Raw genomic sequence first — 19,556 nt, 5'->3', positions numbered from 1 at the left:
CAAAGCTCCAAGAGAGTAAATCTTACTTGAAATTTTATATTCTGTGCTAAAAACATTATACAACACTTCAAAATAGCAAGTTAATTACTTAATATAATAACATATTGAAATATAATGAATTAATTTCAAAAATCATTCTCCAAATTTGACATTTTCGTCTAAAGAACAAATTCAACTTGTAATTATATAAAATGTACACATACATAACAATGAATGTACTCTATACCTTACTTTAGTTAATTTTTTTAAATATTCCATTGTTAATGAACAAAGCATATATATCATGATGGTTTCATTTACATTGAACATCAACCAACAAAGACTTAGAAATTCCAGGACATGGATCACCACCAAACTTCTTACTTGAATGAGCAATGGTACATTTGCTCTTCCCTAAACAAGCCTACACAATTCAAATTAAAACGAGTTAACCAGTCATATTTTCATGAGCTAATTTTACAACCCTTAAAAACGGATAAAGAATATAATGTACCTTTTCCACAATGGCTTTAGAGTTAGAGGAGTGACATAGTCCAATATCATAATCATCACAATCACCAATTGGATTTCCAAAGCTTGCAAACAAAATCTTGGAAATTTTTATTCTTGGAGGACAACCAAGTTGCACTTTAGGTCTTCTACCATGTTTCCTCCAAGAGTTTACTAGTGGTGGATTCGAATTTGTGACATGCGCGCATACTTTGGTGATTGAAATTGTGTCAATGGTGATGCCAAGAGGATTGCCTATTTCCTCCTCAAATAACACCAATACATTGTCTTTAGGTTTGAGAAATGATCTTGGAACATTGTACCTATAAATACATACACATTTGGAACATTATTGACACTTCTTTAATTGAGTTTTAAGTTCGATGTACTAATAATTAATATGTATAATATTGTACATAGTAAGTGTTACATAGTAACAATAGATTGATAACCTGTTATAACCAGCTAAATTGTACGGATGACGTGTATATATATTAGTACATACCAAGTTTGTGAAGGAACGCCTTGAGGTGTGTGAAAGGAGAGCCAAAATCTTCCAATACTTTGGCCATTAACCCAAGCTTCACCTTTCCCCATGGATCCAAGATTTAGGGTAACAGGATCATCGCCTTTTGGTGCATCGAAAATGGACTGAATAATTTCAATGTCGAGTTAAACAACAAATATAAAGTTTATAGAAATACATAATTATATGTATATGTACATTTACTTACCTTGTACCATGTAAGTTGTTGTTTAGAAGAGTCTAATCTGCTCCAATTAGCACTCTTTGTACGTTCTGATGAGTAAATTTGTAACTTTTCCCCCAACAATCCAACCTTAAAAACATCATGTAATTAAAATAAAATCTTAACTCTCTCAATATAGGTTAAGAAATTAGTTACTAATTAGGATTCACTTGAAAGTTAAAATCAGAGATCCTCTGTTTTAAGTCACAAGTCATGGATGTTTATTTATATTTACACTATAAGTTAGTGTATATAAGTTAAATTCAGCGTGGTTATTACCTGATAACCCCATGAAAAATCAGTGAAGTTTTTGAGGCCTCGATTGTCGTTTTGAAGCATAACTGAATGTACACCTAGAGACCTACGCTCAAGAAATGCCCCTGAATTCTGCATATATAGTAAAAGAAGAGTAAATTCGTTATCTATTTTTGGTTTGGTGAATATTTTTTTGAGAAAAATAAAATTAAAGATTAAAGTACAAACCGGTAAACCAACTGTTGCACTAAGAAATGAGATTTCGTTTTTCCCTTTATTTAGAGAAATCGTGCTTTCTACTAAAAATGATGTTTTTCTAAATTGTCCATGACCATAACCTACAAAAAAAAAAACATGACAATTAACAAGTCGATAACCATAACAACAACATACCCAATGAAATTAATATTTATTATCGAAAAGTGCTCACCCACAAGATGTCCATTGACAAAAGCATGTAAAACATGTCCTAATGACTTCACACTTAGTTTAACTTGCTGCTCCTCTGATTCCTGCTCCAAACTATATATCACATCAATTTTGGCTTAAATTAGAAGAATTTATTGACATTTTTAATAATATATGAAGAGATTTTCGTTAATTTGATACGAAAAATCAATCATATTGAAGCAAGTTAACTAACATATATACTATAGTTATTTGAATTTTGATTACCTAGCAGTGTACCAAAGATAATCAGAGACATCTTTTGTAGTATTTGTTTGCTCCAACAATGTTTGTGATCTAACTGTTGTTGCATCAAATCGCGGAATTATCTCATGGAATTGTTCCCATTTCTCAGCTCTATCAAACTTGAATACTGTAGTCGGAGTTCTCGTATTGAATTGTGTACTCACCTAACATTATCCCACATGAAAACCGTTCTGTTACTTTACTGTTATAGTAGATAAAGTTTATACGTGAAAGTTGATTTTCAAAATGAATCTACCTTAGCTGTATTGAAGACAACAGTTATGCAGTCAGGCAATATGCTTATAGATTTTGGAGGTAATTGATATGTCAAATTCCGGAATTGTACTGTTATATTTCTGTAACTACGATCTGTGTTCACCAGTAATGCTGAGCATTTAGTTTCTGAATCTCCACCGTATACATAAGCCTAATGCATAATTTATGTATACGGTTAGAAAAAAGGTAAACAGTAAATCCGACCAACTAAACAGGGCTTGTGTAATGTATTACCTCCTGTAGTGGACCTAAAGAATGCATTGTGGGAAAAGTAGAAAGTATGTTCTCAGAGCATAGCTTTACTGCTGCATGTAATTCCTTAAAATGACCCCATTTTGGTTGACTGATTAGACCTGCATAACAAACGAGTTTACGTTCTATGTATAGACAATTCACATAATATTAGTAATACGTGATTCGATACAAATGATAAAGTAATATGCTATCGCAAGGTAAAATTCACCTAGCGTGAAGAGTGCTAGTGTGTAACTTAAATTTGATTAGTTTTAGAATAGCTTACCATACTCGTCAAGTGGGGCCTGATCATAATAACTTGTAATCATAAATTCTGCAGCACTTCTACCAAAATTTGTGCCTCCGTGATACTGCAAAACGCATTACGCCTCAATCTCAAATAAGTTGATATTGGCTGATAAGTAATATAAAAATTAATAAGATCAAAATATTTTATCATGAAAATTTACCATGTAATAGTTTATGTAGGTCCCATTCTTCCTAGCAATAAATAGAGCAACCTGATAGGCCATTTCTTCTGCTGATCTGTATTTTGCATTTTCCCCATACACTTGATAGCTACAATTTTTTTTAAAAAAATACTTTAGCAATTTTGAAAAACTTTTGAAATCCGCTTATTTTGAAAAAATACTTTTGAAGAGTAGTCGTTTGTGTCTGACTAATTAATTTGAAAATTAGTTTTTACAATATTGAATTAAGAATTCGTGCTTGACCAAGGCTTCAAAAGTGAATTTTTTTTAGCTTTTTTCAAGTTCTACTACTATTCAAAATCACTTTTCGCACCCAAAAAAGTAAGTTAAACACCTCAACTCGATAAAATAGTTATGTAATTTGACTTGGAGTGGTTAAATTTTGTAGAGTTTGAAAATTCTTACAAGCTAGTCCAATTTTCTGTCCAAATTGAAGGCTTATTTGGTGAATTAGGCCCTTTAAATGTTTCTCCACAAGTCCTTCCATTGCATGTGTTAATCTACACACAAACATATTTNATTATTATTACTATTACTATTACTATTATTATTATTATCATTTTATTATTATTATTATTATTATTATTATTTCTGAAATATGAATTTATATTCCTCTTATAAGGTGGTAAAGAAATATGTGAATGATAGGAAAATATTATTACTTATGGATGTAAAACATAAATTAATTTTGTTTTAATTTTTTTTTAAGTATAAAAACCTTAAATTAATCAACTTTTTATCATGTTAACAGCTTAAAGGGTATTTCAAACATTTTGATAAAAAAAAGTATTTACCAACACTTATTTGCCAAACACATCAACAACTTTTTTTTCAACTGCAGCACTTTTATCCAAACACATAACTACTTATTTTAAAAATAAGTTCCAGCACTTTAAAAAGTTACTTTTTTTAAGTCAATCCAAACGGGCTCTTAGTCAAAACTTTTGAAATCCGCTTATTTTGAAAAAAATGTTTTTTTGAAAAAATACTTGTGAAGAGTAGTTGTTTGTGTTTGACTAATTAATTTGAAAAATAGTTTTTACAATTTCGATTAGGTATTCGTGCTTGACCAAGGCTTCAAAAGTGAAAATTTTTAAAGCTTTTTTAGACGTCTACTACTATTCAAAAATCACTTATTCTCCCCCAAAAAGTACGTCAAACACCTCTACGCTATAAAATACTTGTGTAATTTTGGCTTGAAGTGGTTAAATTTTATAGAGTTTTAAAATACTTACAAGCTAGTCCAATTTTCTGTCCAAATTGAAGGCTTATTTGGTGAATTAGGCCCTTTAAATGTTTCTCCACAAGTCCTTCCATTGCATGTGTTAATCTACACACAAACATATTTTAAATTAGTGGTGCAAACACTTGACATCATGAATAAGTAACGAGTTTAATTTTCATACATTAAGATATCAATCATGTAACTATTTTACCTTATGAGGTCACTAAAACGTTACGTGAGACTAGGATCTTAAAAAATAAAACAGTTTACTTGTTACGATAAAAATAAGAATCGAAAATGGAACATACAATAGGATCAGGAGCATCATCTTGTTTACACATGATCCAAGGTACACCAGTCTCAAGTTCCACAGCCATTTTTGCTGCCCAAAGAACATAAGGGGGTCCTTTTTCTCCGAATGATTTCTCTTTATTTTGATATTCGTTCTCTATCTGTATAAGTTAAAGACTATTCAAATTAGCTCTCGTGAAGCAAGACGTGATAAGTAATTAACGTGTTATTTAACCTGTGAGAGTATAATTGGACCTCCTTGTGACGCATATAACCCTTCTGACTTCATCAAGTTCACTATCTTTGTTGTAAAGTTTTGCATATAAAACTATCGCAAAAAAAGAGAGAGAAAAAACAGTTAATTTTCCTACAAATTCAAACCAACAAAACTAAAAATAAAAAAGTGGTCGAATCGAAAATTTAACAGTAAGGCTATTAGGATCAAGAGCTTACCATCACGTCAAAACTTTATTTCTTAACTAAATCCACGAAACAAACAATCTCACTCCCTACACCTGCCTCATGCAGAATGTTGCTCTTGCAACAAGAACCCACAACCTTAGCTTTGATACCACTTGTTAAGATCAAACACTTATCATCATACCAAAAGTTATAACTCATAGCAAAGACGCAACTTTATTTCTTAACTAAATCCAAGCAAACATCATGTTTGATCATGACTCCGATCCAGGATACGCAACCCCTCATGGAATTTGCTATAGGCAGGATATTGACATTACCCAACAAAAAAATTCAAAGACAAAGGTATTATTACGTATTTACGTACCTTAAACGGTTCGTTATCAGATCGATAAACAATGCCAGGGACATCATGTAACCAAAATGGGAAGCCCCTAAAAATTCAACAAAAAATTAGCCAAATACAAAGAAAATATATCAAAATATAATACTGAATTGTTTTTTTGGATTAAAACAAAAATGGAAAAAAAGTCTGAAATATATCCGGACTTTGACCGAAATTGTTGTAACAATCTCAAACTTTGGGCAGGACCTCTTACCCACACTATTTAATAGTGTATTTTAAATATATATACAAGTTACTATTTATAATTAAGCAATATTTTTTATGTCCACGTGACCACCTATATATCTCTAAAATACACTAATATTAAATAGTGCAGGAGTAATAGGTCCTCCCGAAAATTCGAATATATTTCGAATCCTTTTCCCCAAAAAAATTAATACTTGTAGTGTTTTTTTTATTAATTACCCATAAGTCCATTCAGCCTCAATATAGGGTCCAATACGAAGACAAGCATAGAGACCTTGTGCTTGAATTTGCTTTATAAATGCTACTATGTCACGTCTTCCACTAAAATCATACTTGACATCACATGAAAATAATAATAATAATAATAATTCAGTGCACAAAGTATTTAGCGTAAACGTATAATTCGAAAAAAATGTTGATAACAACATTGCATCCAATACCTGTCCAGGTTGGGGTTCATGAAGGTTCCAAAATACATAAGTCTCAATCACATCTATTCCACCTTGTTTAGCTTTCGATATTAAAGATGGCCACATCTTTAATAAATAAGTAAAAACAAATTCGAAAAGAAAAATTAGTTATCACATTACACGTCTTGTTACATATGAAATTTTGTCTTTATGGAATGTCACAAAAATTGAAAATGATAGGCAAACAATGTGAAATTAAAAATAAGAGAGAAGTATAAAAAATATCCTTAAACTTGGCGGAAATTATTAGTTCATCTCTAAATTATTGACAGCCTTAAAAACACACGAGTACTTGATAACTAAATTTAGATACACCCCCGATATACTTTCAATATGCAACATGACATAGCAAGTGGTCTCAAACTCTTGTAGGAGCATGGAGTAAAAAATGAGAGAAGTGTTGAAAACACCCCTAAATTTGACGAGAATTTAGGAGTGTATTTCACTTATGTTGCACGATCTGGGGTGGATTTAGCTTCAATTAGTCAAGTAAAGGGGTGTTTTTAAGGCTGTCAATAGTTTGAGGATGAAACTAATAATTTGCGCCAAGTTTAAAGGTGTTTTTGATACTTCTCTCTAAAAATAATGATAGTTGAAGTTTAATATAAATATTACAACTAAGTACCTACTTAATTTTTTTTGTTTATACCTGCATAGTCAATTATTTCATCCAACTATTTATACATTGAGTATACAATGATTCTATACAATATTATATATATACTTGCAAGACATAAAGATTTCGTTTTTTACGAATTTAAAATATTCATCAAATAACTTCAAAGTATTAACCACAACTTCAAATATGAAGTACCAAAAAGGTCTGAAATATATTCGAATTTTGATCGAAATTGTTGTAACAATTCCAAACTTTGGGCAGGACCTATTACCCCATGCACTCTTTAATAGTGTATTTTAAAGATATATAAGTGTCGAGCTGGACAAATTACTATTTATAATGATGAAATATTTATGATGTCCACGTGAGCACCTATATATCTTTAAAATACACTATTAAATGGTGTAGGGATTATAGGACCTGCCCAAAGTTTGAAATTGTTACAACAATTTCGGTCAATTTTGGTCAAAGATCAAAAATAGGGTAAGATAAATATGATTCATTTTAATTATTATAAACTTGAGAGAAATGATTATAGGTGGTTAAAGAAATAATCATTCAATAACTAAACATAAAAAAAGAAAATATCTCGTGCAAAATATTTGGTTAAAATGTATGTTCTTTTATGTCAAGTGTATATTTTTAATAAGTTCGCTTTCAATATTGCATCACTTAATAAGAAAAATAATCCAAAAATGATTCAAACAAGTTAAATAAGGACTAAATTAAAGGTTTTAAAATATTTGATCAATCGGTCAAAATAATTATAATTGCTAATTAAATATATAAAAAATTATTATTATTTTAACGAACGATTTATTATATAAATATCTTCTTCTTTTTTATAGTTGTTATAATTATTTTTTTAAAACGTATAATTTTTCTATCACCAAACAAAAGAAGAAGAAAAAAAGTAACTATAATAGCGGTGACCATGACTACATGAAAATCTTGTTGGAGAAATATTATTTTGTTACCATTGTTAGTTGGGAGGAATCAAAATATGGGAGTAGTTTTAACTCTTTGCACTATGAAATATAATATATATATATATATATATATATATAGTTAAAATTAATTATAATTTAATAAAAAATATTTAACATAAATATATTTTCTTCTAGTTCTTATAATTAAGTTGGAAAGACATACAAGTTTTCTAAGCAATCAATCAAAAGAAAAAAAAAAGTAACTATAATAGCGGCGATCATGACGAAATGAAAATCTTGTTGGAAAAATTTTGTTTTGTTATTCTTGTTAATTGGGAGAATCAAGGAATGATCTCAATTTTAACTTTTTGCATTCACATATTTATTTTTTATAATGAAAATGTTGTTTAGAATAAATTGTGGACATTTTTGTTGAATTAATATGATTAAAGTATGTGAATTTATCGAATTTGTTGTATGTGGTGAAGGTGTCTTAGTAAAATTAGGTTCGATGATAAAGATGTTGTTTCTAGATCTGAACACTAAATGATAAGATGGTTTATTTTAATATTTGAACAAATATAATTTATTTATTGTTAAACATACAAAAATTTCAATAGACTCTTCTCTTATTTCTGGGATTGTTTCAAAGATAACTCAAAGCATATTTAAATTATAACTCAAACCATTTAAAATTTAGTAAAAAGAAATTGCAAAACCAAATTCAACAAACCCATTTCAGAACGTTTGTTTAAATCCATAAAGGAACAAATTCAGACCGCAAATTGAATTCTTCGTTTCTATAATTTTGTAACTCAAAGATAACTCTTGATGCTAGAATATCTACCACCAAACTTTTCTCTCTTTTATCTTTTTTCTACAAAAATCTTAATGCTTTATTTTCTTTTTGTTTGACTTGAGTTATGATATCTTGTTGGTGTCTCTAAATTTTAGTTTCATAACTGAAAATAGGTATTAAAAATATAGAATAAAGATGGAGAATTGACTTCGAAAATATCTCAACGAGATTTAATAATTTGCTGATTTAAGAAAAAAAATATAAAATATTGGGTTGACTAATTAATAGATACTAGTTGCTTTCAGAAAGAAAAAGAAGATACAAGTTTGAGAGAGAGAAAAAATAAAAATATGAATTTTAAATTCTCAACGGTGTTAAGTTTTTTTCACTAATCTAACATATATTTCTTTTTTTGAAAAAAAAAATGTACTTAATGTGATTAGGTTGGAATTATCTCATTGTGCAAATAAATGAGACCAAATAAGGCCTTAATAACCTGATAAAATTAAAATTTTAATAAAAAGTATTAAGTATATTTATACACACAGTTGTCTTACCAAGAAAATAGTTTGCAATTTTTATTTTTTTTTACATGTTATTTTTAATGTTGAGGATCAATTATTATTAATGAGATGTTATTTCTCGGATGATATTATAAAATTTTTATTAATTGATATAGAGATTTGAATAATTTAATTTAAAGTTCTAAAATACATTTTGTAAAAGATAGATTAAAGTTCTAAAATACATTATATAAATGGTAGATAATATCTTTTTAAATGAATTTGGAACTTTTTAATTTGTTGACGCCTCAATATTTTGAGACCTAAACTAAACACTTTACTAGCTTCATTATTAAGTCACCCTAAACAAATAAAAGAAATTACCTACATATATTTTACACATATTGGGACTGAGGTAGTTCACCTTTTAGATAATTAGTTTTTAAAGTTGTTTGCATTAAAACAATGGTACTTTTAAATTTTATACTCAATTAAATAATATCACACAAAATTTAAAAATGATGAGGATATTTATTTTGTAATTCTACAATAATGAAAAATGAAGAAATTGGAAAAATATGGTGATGAAAGTTTGTGTTTTGTGATTGATTAGAAACTTTTAAAAAAAAAAACTCAATTTTTTAGATGTTAAATATAAGATAACTAGTGGTGTCTTTGTTGTTTTCCTTGCAATTATCATTAGAGACTTTGAATATCAAACGGCAATATATTAGATATAAATTCCTTAATTATTTGAGACTCTTTCAAAAAACTATTAAATTATTTTGTGTGTTTGTTACATTTACAAATGGACTCTTCCAAGTTCCAACAATGTAACTTTAAGATACTTGTTCAAATATATTCAATACTATCTTCGTCCACTTTTAATTATCATAGTTTCCTTTTTTAGAGTCAAACAATAATAATTTTAACAAATATTTTATGATGTATTTTTTCATCATATTGATATGCAAAATAATTGAAATTTATAATACTTTTCGAATAGTTTTTGAATATCTAAATTTTTTATTTTAAATATCAAATTAATGTAACCTAATTTAACTTTGAAAATTAATCAAATGGACTTTTGAAAAGAACGACAATTAAAAATGGACAGAAGGATAATTCAGAAAAACAAGAAATTATTTTGATGTTAAATAAGATAACTAGTAGAATCTTTATTGTTTTCTTTGTAATTATCACCAGAGACTTTGAATATCAAACGGCAGAACCAAATATAAATTCCTTATTATTAAGTCTCTTTAAAAAAACTACTATTAGTTAATTTTGTTTGTTTGTTACATTTACAAATGAATTCTTCCAACGATGTAACTAAAATATACTTATTCAAATATATTCAATAATTTAGAAAAGCAAGAAATTGTTTATTATAATATTTCTACTAGTTATTTTTTAAAATTATATGTTGATACACAAAATACCAAATAAGCGACCGAGTCAATTATATTAATTGACTCAGTCCAATAATAGTTATCCATTATACTAAAAATAGTTATCCAACAATACTTATCCAATTTTTAAAAAATCAAGAGATAATTTACCTTTTGTGTCGTCTATTTTATCCTTGCTATTAAATATTATTTATCATCTAACATATTTCTCAAAACATTAAATTTAATAAAATCAAAGGATAATATAATAATATTACCCATATTATTTATTATTTCTTAAAGATTGTGTCAAGTCAATACTCAATAGTGGACAATTATTGTAGGACAAACGGAGTACTACACCAAGTATAATTTCAACAAACTTAAATGCAGTAGATGAGAGTTACAGTTTTTGTCATTAAGAGTCAATTAAGTTAGATAACTAATTACCGTTTTTGTTTCATATTAACTGAATTACTGAATTTTTTTTCATAGTTCAAAATAAGTAAATTATTTTAAGTTCAAAAAAATTGTTGGGATTTGTTTTAATTTATGTCCTTAATTTTTTTCTTAAATGGTGGGTTCAATTAATACGGATTAGAGGGAGTATATTACATGTAATTTTTTATATGCTAAATTACCTATTACTATAAACATATTAAACAAAATTGATAAAGATCTCATATAAACAGAATTTTTCGAAGGAACAGATCCACCCTAGTACTAATTTTGTGTTTGGCAGAACTCACTAATTTTAGTTGAAAAAGAACTCAATTTTGAATCGAATAAAAATTCTGAACTCATTTCTGAGTAAATATAGTCTTAAATAACGAATACTACTTCTATATAGCTAAAAACAAAACTCATTATTCATTTTAGCGATGAATTATCAAAATATTCTAATAAATAAAAAGTAATTTAACGATGAAATTCATAGCGTATAGCAAGTAAAAGATAGAGAGAAAATACATACATCGGGAGTGCTTCTTGGATAATGAATAGAACCAGAAAATAACATTTTCTTTTGGCCATCTATTATCAATGACCTTCCATCATACGTAACGTTTTCCGTGACGACCACCATCACCATCACCATCATCATCACCACTATTAATGGCGCCGTGTTCGACCACATCAACTGTATTTTCATTTTCCTTAATAATTATTTCTCTTAAATCTAAAGAAACAAAAAAATTTATAATTTATTTAGCAAAGAGTAATGAGAGATTTAATTTTTTTTTACAAGGCAAAGTTTATATAGGAGGAAGTTTGCGTGTATTTCAGTGTTATAAAAGGAAATTACTTTTGTGACCTAAACTCATGACATCATATGTTTGTTAGGTTTATATGTAATTTTTTAAAATCATTTTTGAAATTTTGATACAAATAAGTTTATCTTGATCATAATTTTTTCATATATCTTTTAAATATTTTGAATTGCAAACTATTGTTTTACAGTATTAAAACATAAAAGAATTATTTTTAAAAACTTAAATATTTCATGTTTAAATTTACTATCAAACTTAAACTGTTTGAATTTCGAAATTTGAACTGTATCACGTAAAAGAGGAAAATGACAATAAGGAGACATACACTCATATTTTGCTTTTATATTGAATAATGAAAGTTTTTCCCTCTAAAATTACTTTTACTAATTTATATTAAGTTTTCTACACTTTTAATGTTCTCCAATCTCAAATTTATATATTGAAAATATTTTGAAAAACTTATGGTATTCATTAAAAAAAATTGCCGGCATATGAATCCCCCGTTACTTGCCGTAGTTGACTATTTTCTCGATTTTTAATGATCAAGTTATATTTTATTTTTTTTACAAATTTCAAAACTTGTGACCTAAGAAAATTTAGATAATTTCAATTTTAATTTGCTCATCTATATATCTTACACGTTAATTTTGTTAAGAAATCTGTAAAGTTTTCCATTGTATAGGAAAAAATTATATAATATAAATATCTCCTTTTTTTTTGTGATTCTTATAATTAGGTTGGAAAGGCATACAAATTTTCTTGAAATCAAAACAAAAGAAAATAAAATAAAATAACTATAGTAGCGGTGATCATGACTATGTGAAAATCTTGTTGGAGAAATTTTGTTTTGTTACTCTTGTTAGTTGGGAGGAACCAAGGAACGATCTTAATTAGTTTTAACATTTTGCATTCAAATATTTGTTTTCTATAATGAAAATATTGTTTAGAATAATTTGCGGACATTTATGTTGACTTAATACGATTTAAAGTTTGTAAGACGGTTGAATTTGTAGGTAATCAAGGGCGTCTTGATAAAATTAATGACTTAATAAAATCAAAATTTTAATAAAAATTCATAGTAACTGCATTTTCACTCCACCTTAATAATTATTTCTTAATTCCAAGAAACAAAAAAATATAATTTATTTAGCAAAAAATAATGAGAGACATTTTTCTTTTATAAGGCAGGTTTATATAGGAATAACTAAACATAGCATGCATCGCATAAAAAGTTATATTTAAGGGGTAATTGGATCATAGTAAATTCGTAAGCATGCATTAAAAGTTAAAACCATTTATTAGTAATACACACCTTAATACACAATAAAGCGTATAACTAAGAGAAAATTAATGATCAAAAATACCCCTCAACTTTTATTTATTAGTTGACATTACCCGTACCGTTAACACCTTATAGTTTCTTAACGGTAGGAGTATGAATAACTTGATACTAACGGTAAGGGTACGATCAACTAAAAAATGAAAGTTAGAGGGTATTTTTAATTCTTTTTCCTATAATTAATTATTTGCATTAGTTATATATAGGATGGAAAAAGTACCAAATAAGGTATTAGTATTTAATGCATGCATTAATTTTTCTAACACACTACCAAACAACCCCTAACTGTTAAACCCATTTCTTTTTATTAAACCAAAACAAGTCTTTCTTTGAGTTAGTAAAGTAAAGTAATGATATGAGTAATAAAAATTTTAAAAATATAAAGAAGGAAAGAAGTAAAAGACTATAAACAACCATAACAAGAGCAGAATATAATATTGAGTCGTGCTATTTATAGAAGGAAAGTTAAAAATTTAACTTTCGTACTTATAAGTAAGTTTGAGTGTTTGGCCAAAAACATCCTCAAATTATATCTTAAACTTAAATTACATTGTTAAAATATCTTTTTTAGCAAAAAACATCCTTTAAGTATTTGAAAGTTAACAATATCCATCCTTCTGTGAGATATCGTCAAAGCTAAGGGATCCTACAAAAATATGATCAGTTCACGTGACTATCAACAAAAGTTTTCTTGCGTAATTTCATTACCGAAGTTCCTGAAAAAAATATTAGAAATCTTAGACACCATTTCTTACTGAAACAAAAAATGTTTGGAAGGTGTGAGGATACACGATATGCTCTTTTTCTCATTTAGTAACGGAAAGAAGCTGGAGCTTAATTATCGTTACCTTTTTCAAAGTTATAAAGTATTTAGATCAATAAATTTTTGGACAATCTGATATTGAAGTGATCAAAATATTGATTATGTCTCGCATTTGAGTGTCATTCTATATTATTAGAAGTGGAAGTCTCCAACAAACGCCTATTCTAGCATATTCAATTGAGAAGAAACATATTTCAACTNATTAAACCAAAACAAGTCTTTCTTTGAGTTAGTAAAGTAAAGTAATGATATGAGTAATAAAAATTTTAAAAATATAAAGAAGGAAAGAAGTAAAAGACTATAAACAACCATAACAAGAGCAGAATATAATATTGAGTCGTGCTATTTATAGAAGGAAAGTTAAAAATTTAACTTTCGTACTTATAAGTAAGTTTGAGTGTTTGGCCAAAAACATCCTCAAATTATATCTTAAACTTAAATTACATTGTTAAAATATCTTTTTTAGCAAAAAACATCCTTTAAGTATTTGAAAGTTAACAATATCCATCCTTCTGTGAGATATCGTCAAAGCTAAGGGATCCTACAAAAATATGATCAGTTCACGTGACTATCAACAAAAGTTTTCTTGAGTAATTTCATTACCGAAGTTCCTGAAAAAAATATTAGAAATCTTAGACACCATTGCTTACTGAAACAAAAAATGTTTGGAAGGTGTGAGGATACACGATATGCTCTTTTTCTCATTTAGTAATGGAAAGAAGTTGGAGCTTAATTATCGTTACCTTTTTCAAAGTTATACAGTATTTAGATCAATAAATTTTTGGACAATCTGATATTGAAGTGATCAAAATATTGATTATGTCTCACATTTGAGTGTCATTCTACATTATTGGAAGTGGAAGTCTCCAACAAACGCCTATTCTAGCATATTCAATTGAGAAGAAACATATTTCAACTAATAATATTTTTAATATCAAATTACATGAAAAATAAATGAAAAAAAGTCAAATTAAAAGATTTTGCATAATGCTAAACTCAATTACCAAAAAAGTTCATGATAGTATTTTTGGCATATCTAAGAATAATAATTACGAAGGGATCAGTTGATTTTTGTGGGATCTATTAGTTTTCTGATAAATTCAAGTAGAAGGATGAAAATTGTTCACTTTTAAATAGTTGAAGGATGTTTTCTACTAAGAATGATACTTTAAGGATGTAGCTTAAATTTGGTATATAGTTTAAGGATAATTTTGGCCAAAAACTCAATTAAGTTACATGACTCATTGGTTTAGATTAGTTTTTAGCTAGAAGAGGTTTGGGTTCAAAAATTTCTTCATGTGAAAGGAGAAAGAAGGCAAAACAAAAATTGTTTAAATCCTTACCATAACAATTGTTAACATATACCAACAAGTATTGTGGTGAAATGGTAAGTACCAGACACCGATAAAAAACTAAAAAAGAAAAGCACTTGTCAACACAGGATTCATCTTATATTCCTCGATGTCAGCCCATAAATGTATGCACAACGGACATATATTGCGATCACAAACTACTATACCTAAATGTCTTGCAAATTAGGCATGATGCTTCTTAACAATTCGATTATCTCAAACTGTTTCAAGTAGTTATATTAATTCCATTGGTTAATATTTATATTAACGATTTACTGTCTTTAGTTGACAAAAATGAAAAAGATATAATCGTAAGACCCTACTAACTAGACTATTAACTTATGTAGACTTAGTTTGAAAAATTAAAATTCATAATAGTGAATAGAGGTTTGGATAATAAAAAATAAGGGTAATGCTAAATGGCGAGAATTTGGTCAGAATTTGGGCAGAAATTTAAAAAAATTATAATATCTTTTTTATTTTAAAATAAACTGACCTTTTTTTCAATTTTTAGTTAAAAAGTATTAAAGTTAAAAGGGTAAAAATGTTTTAAAAGGTAAAATAACATAGGTAAAATACTATTATGGCCAAATTTTCAGGCCAAAAGTTTAGAGATGTTTGATTTTTCACATGTTTCATGTTTAATTAGGACTTGTTTCGAAAGTCACTCTGTTATGGTGTAATTACGATTAATTACATTGTCTGACATGTTTGATAGACCATGTAATTAATTAGTTAGCAGATAATTGAGTTTAACTGTTAGAATGTAATTACGTTTTGTTGTGTGTATTCCAACAACAACAATAACTACGAAACTCAAGTCAAGATCGATTATATGAATTCTCAATTCTTTATTTAATTATTTTCGCATCACTGCCATATGCATCCAATACAACTAATTTATCCATATCTATATTAATACTAATATTAAGACCGATAATTTAATCGTAAGTTGGTTTTGTTCACACAAAAACTTGAGCAAACAAAAAACACTTCATTATGTATTTATAACCTCCTCATCGGATTCCTCTCTAAAAACACTTGAGAAACAAAGATTTATAATTAATATACTAGAGATTCAATCTTCTTATTTTTTGGATAATTATATACTAAAATTTATAATTTGAATGTGCTCCCACAAACCTTTCGGCCCTGAATCCCGATACTAATTTACCAGAAGAAACTCGAATCCCGATACTAAAGATGTCGTAGTTTCCTCATCGATCCTTCTTGATCCATTTCTCAAACCCAATCCCTGTCAACATCATGGATGATTCTTGCTCCATTTCAGAGGAAAATAGCCTCTCCAAAAAGGTCAAAATGTAAATTTAATGGAAAAAACTACGGCATAAATCTTTTTTCTATTTAGGGTTAATTAATTTATTACAATTGAATATTATTATTTTTAGTGACTGAATTTTAACTCTTTCTTAATGGTGAATTAAAAAATAAATCATGACGATCGATAGAAAAATTAATCATTATAAATATGCATATAATGAACGAATTCATATTTTGACCTAAAAAAATGAAGTTTAAAATTCACTTTTCTTATAGTGTGATAAATTCACTTGATTTCTTATGATAAAATTAGCAGATAATTTATATATAGAGTAAATATCTCGAAAGGTTGCTCAACTATCGAAAATTACATATCAAAATCGAACTTTGTTGTGTATTAAAAAAATCACTCAACTTAGGATTTTTCTCTTATAAAATCACTCAATTAAATTTATCATAAAAAAATTACTTTACGCCCTTTACATTTTAGATTTGAAAAATAATACACTTTTTGCATTTTAAACTAGATAATATATACTTTTAATGTTAAATCAATGGCTAGAAATAAGCCATATATTTTAAAGATATGTCAATAACAATCCTCAACAATACAAATTTTCTATTTCTCAAAATTTTTAGGATTACTATTAAACTTACTCACACATATATAATATTGTAGAATATTTATATTCAAAGAAAGTATTAAAGCCTATCATATATTAAAAGATTATTTTTTGAATCTATTAGACAATTATACAGGTGTAATGGAACCACTATAAAAAGTGACTAACTTATAAGTTATAGTAGGGAAAAGGGTCTGAAAAATATTTTAATATTGGTCGAAATTGTTGTTACGGTATCAAATTTTATGGAGGACCTTTTACCCCCTGCATTATTTAATAGTGTATTTTAAAGGTATATATGTGCCCACGTGGACACATTACTATTTATAATAATGCAATATTTATGATGTTTACGTGGGCATATATATACCTTTAAAATACACTATTAAATAGTGCATGCGGGTAAAAGGTCCTTTCCAAAGTTCGGTATCGTAACAACAATTTCAGTCAAAGTTCGAATATATTTCAGATCTTTTCCCCAACTGTTAAACCCATTTCTTTTGATTAAATCACAACAAAGTTTTTTCTTTCGGTTAATCTTTTGTTGCTATTTTTCTCGATTCTATGAAATAAATTTTCCAATATTAGTAGATACAACATGGATCAAGTTAATTTGAAACTCTAGAAAATGAAAATTCATGCAAAAAAAAGAAAAGAGAGCTTAAATGTCAAAAGAAAGAAATTAAAGGGAAAAAAGTATGAAATTTAATACTTTTATGGTTTTATTACTTTTTTTATAGTATTACTACTATACGTGTTAGTTGATAAATATAATTATGAATACTAATTTATTGACAATTTTAAAATTTAACTTATTATTAAATAATATTATTCATTAAATAAATGCTATACATTAAATATGTGTAGATAATAACTTTAATAATATACTAAAATCAAAAATCAAAATAAAGATTCAAATCCATCGAATTAAACACCAATCGTCCTGCAAAGAAAACGAAAAACTTAAAATCATTAAAAATTATAAACAAAGAAGGAAAAAAAATCAACAAAAACTAACGGTTTACAATTATTGATAAGAGATTTTAATGCTTAAAAAGTTAATATATCTATATAATGCATACACAAATCTCACTGATAGTGTTAATTCTAAATATGAAGTTGATTATAGTGACTTTTGTCTCAACAACTACAAAATCACATCCAAAGAAAAAGGAAAAAAGTTATTTCGTCAAAAAAAATTATGCATAGTTATAAAAAATAAATGTTTTACACTTTTCTTATTGTTTTTTGATAAAAACAGTTACACAAATAAAATTTGCCGAAGTGTTTGATGAATATTTGATTTATGCATGTATTCATATTATACATTTTTAATTCATATTAATTAAACACCAATTTTTACATTATAAAAATCTATCTATATATAATAGGAGAAGAAAAAACGCCACATGTCACTACCACAGATTTTCAAAAATTTTAAATTATAAATAATTAAGTATTATATTACTAATTAAATAATTAAATATTACAATTCAAAATTTAAAATAAAAATAGACACATGTCATCAACATACACACATAATAACAAATGTCGGCATCTTAAAAAAAAGATTTAATATTTTTTTACAATTGATAAATAATTTTAAAACAGTTTTAAATTTAAAGCAGTTATAACTTCTCATTGTTATCCTTAATTCTATCCACTACGTTATCTGTCTCTTCTTTTCTCTTTACTTACTGTATGTTTTCAAATCTCAATATTGATAGTGAGGAAATATCTTGAGCCTTGATTGTTCATACATAACTTTATGTAATTTATTAATTTTGTTCAATCTTGTCCAAGCATCACAGGTATTTTCTATCTAATACAGATAAATTTGAGTGACTGTATTGTTATTTCAATAGTAACATAATCAAATCTAATCCTTCTGAAAAAATTTCTCCAATTTTGCATCAATGCTATATATAAAGCAGTGTTTAAAATTTCTTTTGCAGATTTTGACTATCTTTTATTGTAATATTAATTAATAACTAATTATATCTCTTAAAATTTTGGTAATCTATTTCTTTTGCAATATTTTGCTACTTTTTGATGATCTTTTAATGCAATAAATATTTGAATATATCACTCAAAATTTTAGTAATTGATTATATTTTCATTAATTTATTTGGTAAGTCATACTGACGCATAATTAATTCATAGTTTAAAGTGAATATATATATATATATATATAACTCTATATCTTTTTCTGCTTATGTCGTTGAATACAAAAGGTTAGATTTTCGTGTTTGGGGGATTCTTGGAGTAAAAGAGCAATTCCAAATCTACTTGAATTAATGACGAGATATGTATTTATATTTCATATATTTGAAATTTAGATTGTTTGTTCACTTTATTAATTTATTTCTTTAATTTTTGTGCATAATTTCAAACTTAGCACAAATAAAAAAGAGAATAAAGAGTAATACTGGATATGGAAAAAA

At 27.0% G+C, this 19,556-nt stretch overlaps 1 protein-coding gene across 1 annotated transcript; it reads right to left on the bottom strand.

The window, feature by feature from the left end:
• Positions 1 to 238: 238 nt before the first annotated feature.
• Positions 239 to 11,576, bottom strand: LOC125845114 (beta-galactosidase 16-like). The gene is made up of 19 exons (XM_049524534.1): positions 11,400 to 11,576; positions 6,156 to 6,251; positions 5,935 to 6,047; positions 5,491 to 5,557; positions 4,939 to 5,031; positions 4,721 to 4,864; positions 4,423 to 4,517; positions 3,167 to 3,275; positions 2,983 to 3,067; positions 2,697 to 2,815; positions 2,443 to 2,613; positions 2,169 to 2,350; positions 1,924 to 2,015; positions 1,722 to 1,831; positions 1,518 to 1,625; positions 1,224 to 1,328; positions 995 to 1,140; positions 494 to 812; positions 239 to 403 (listed from the first exon to the last, which is right to left on the bottom strand). The coding sequence occupies exons 1-19, from the start codon at positions 11,574 to 11,576 to the stop codon at positions 293 to 295; spliced, it is 2,442 nt and encodes an 813-aa protein (XP_049380491.1). The 3' UTR covers positions 239 to 292.
• Between the last annotated feature and the right edge of the window lie 7,980 nt (positions 11,577 to 19,556).

The sequence above is a fragment of the Solanum stenotomum genome, chromosome 11, assembly GCF_019186545.1.
Source record: "Solanum stenotomum isolate F172 chromosome 11, ASM1918654v1, whole genome shotgun sequence".
Lineage (NCBI taxonomy): Eukaryota > Viridiplantae > Streptophyta > Magnoliopsida > Solanales > Solanaceae > Solanum > Solanum stenotomum.
This window is presented reverse-complemented; position numbering and strand designations above follow the sequence as displayed.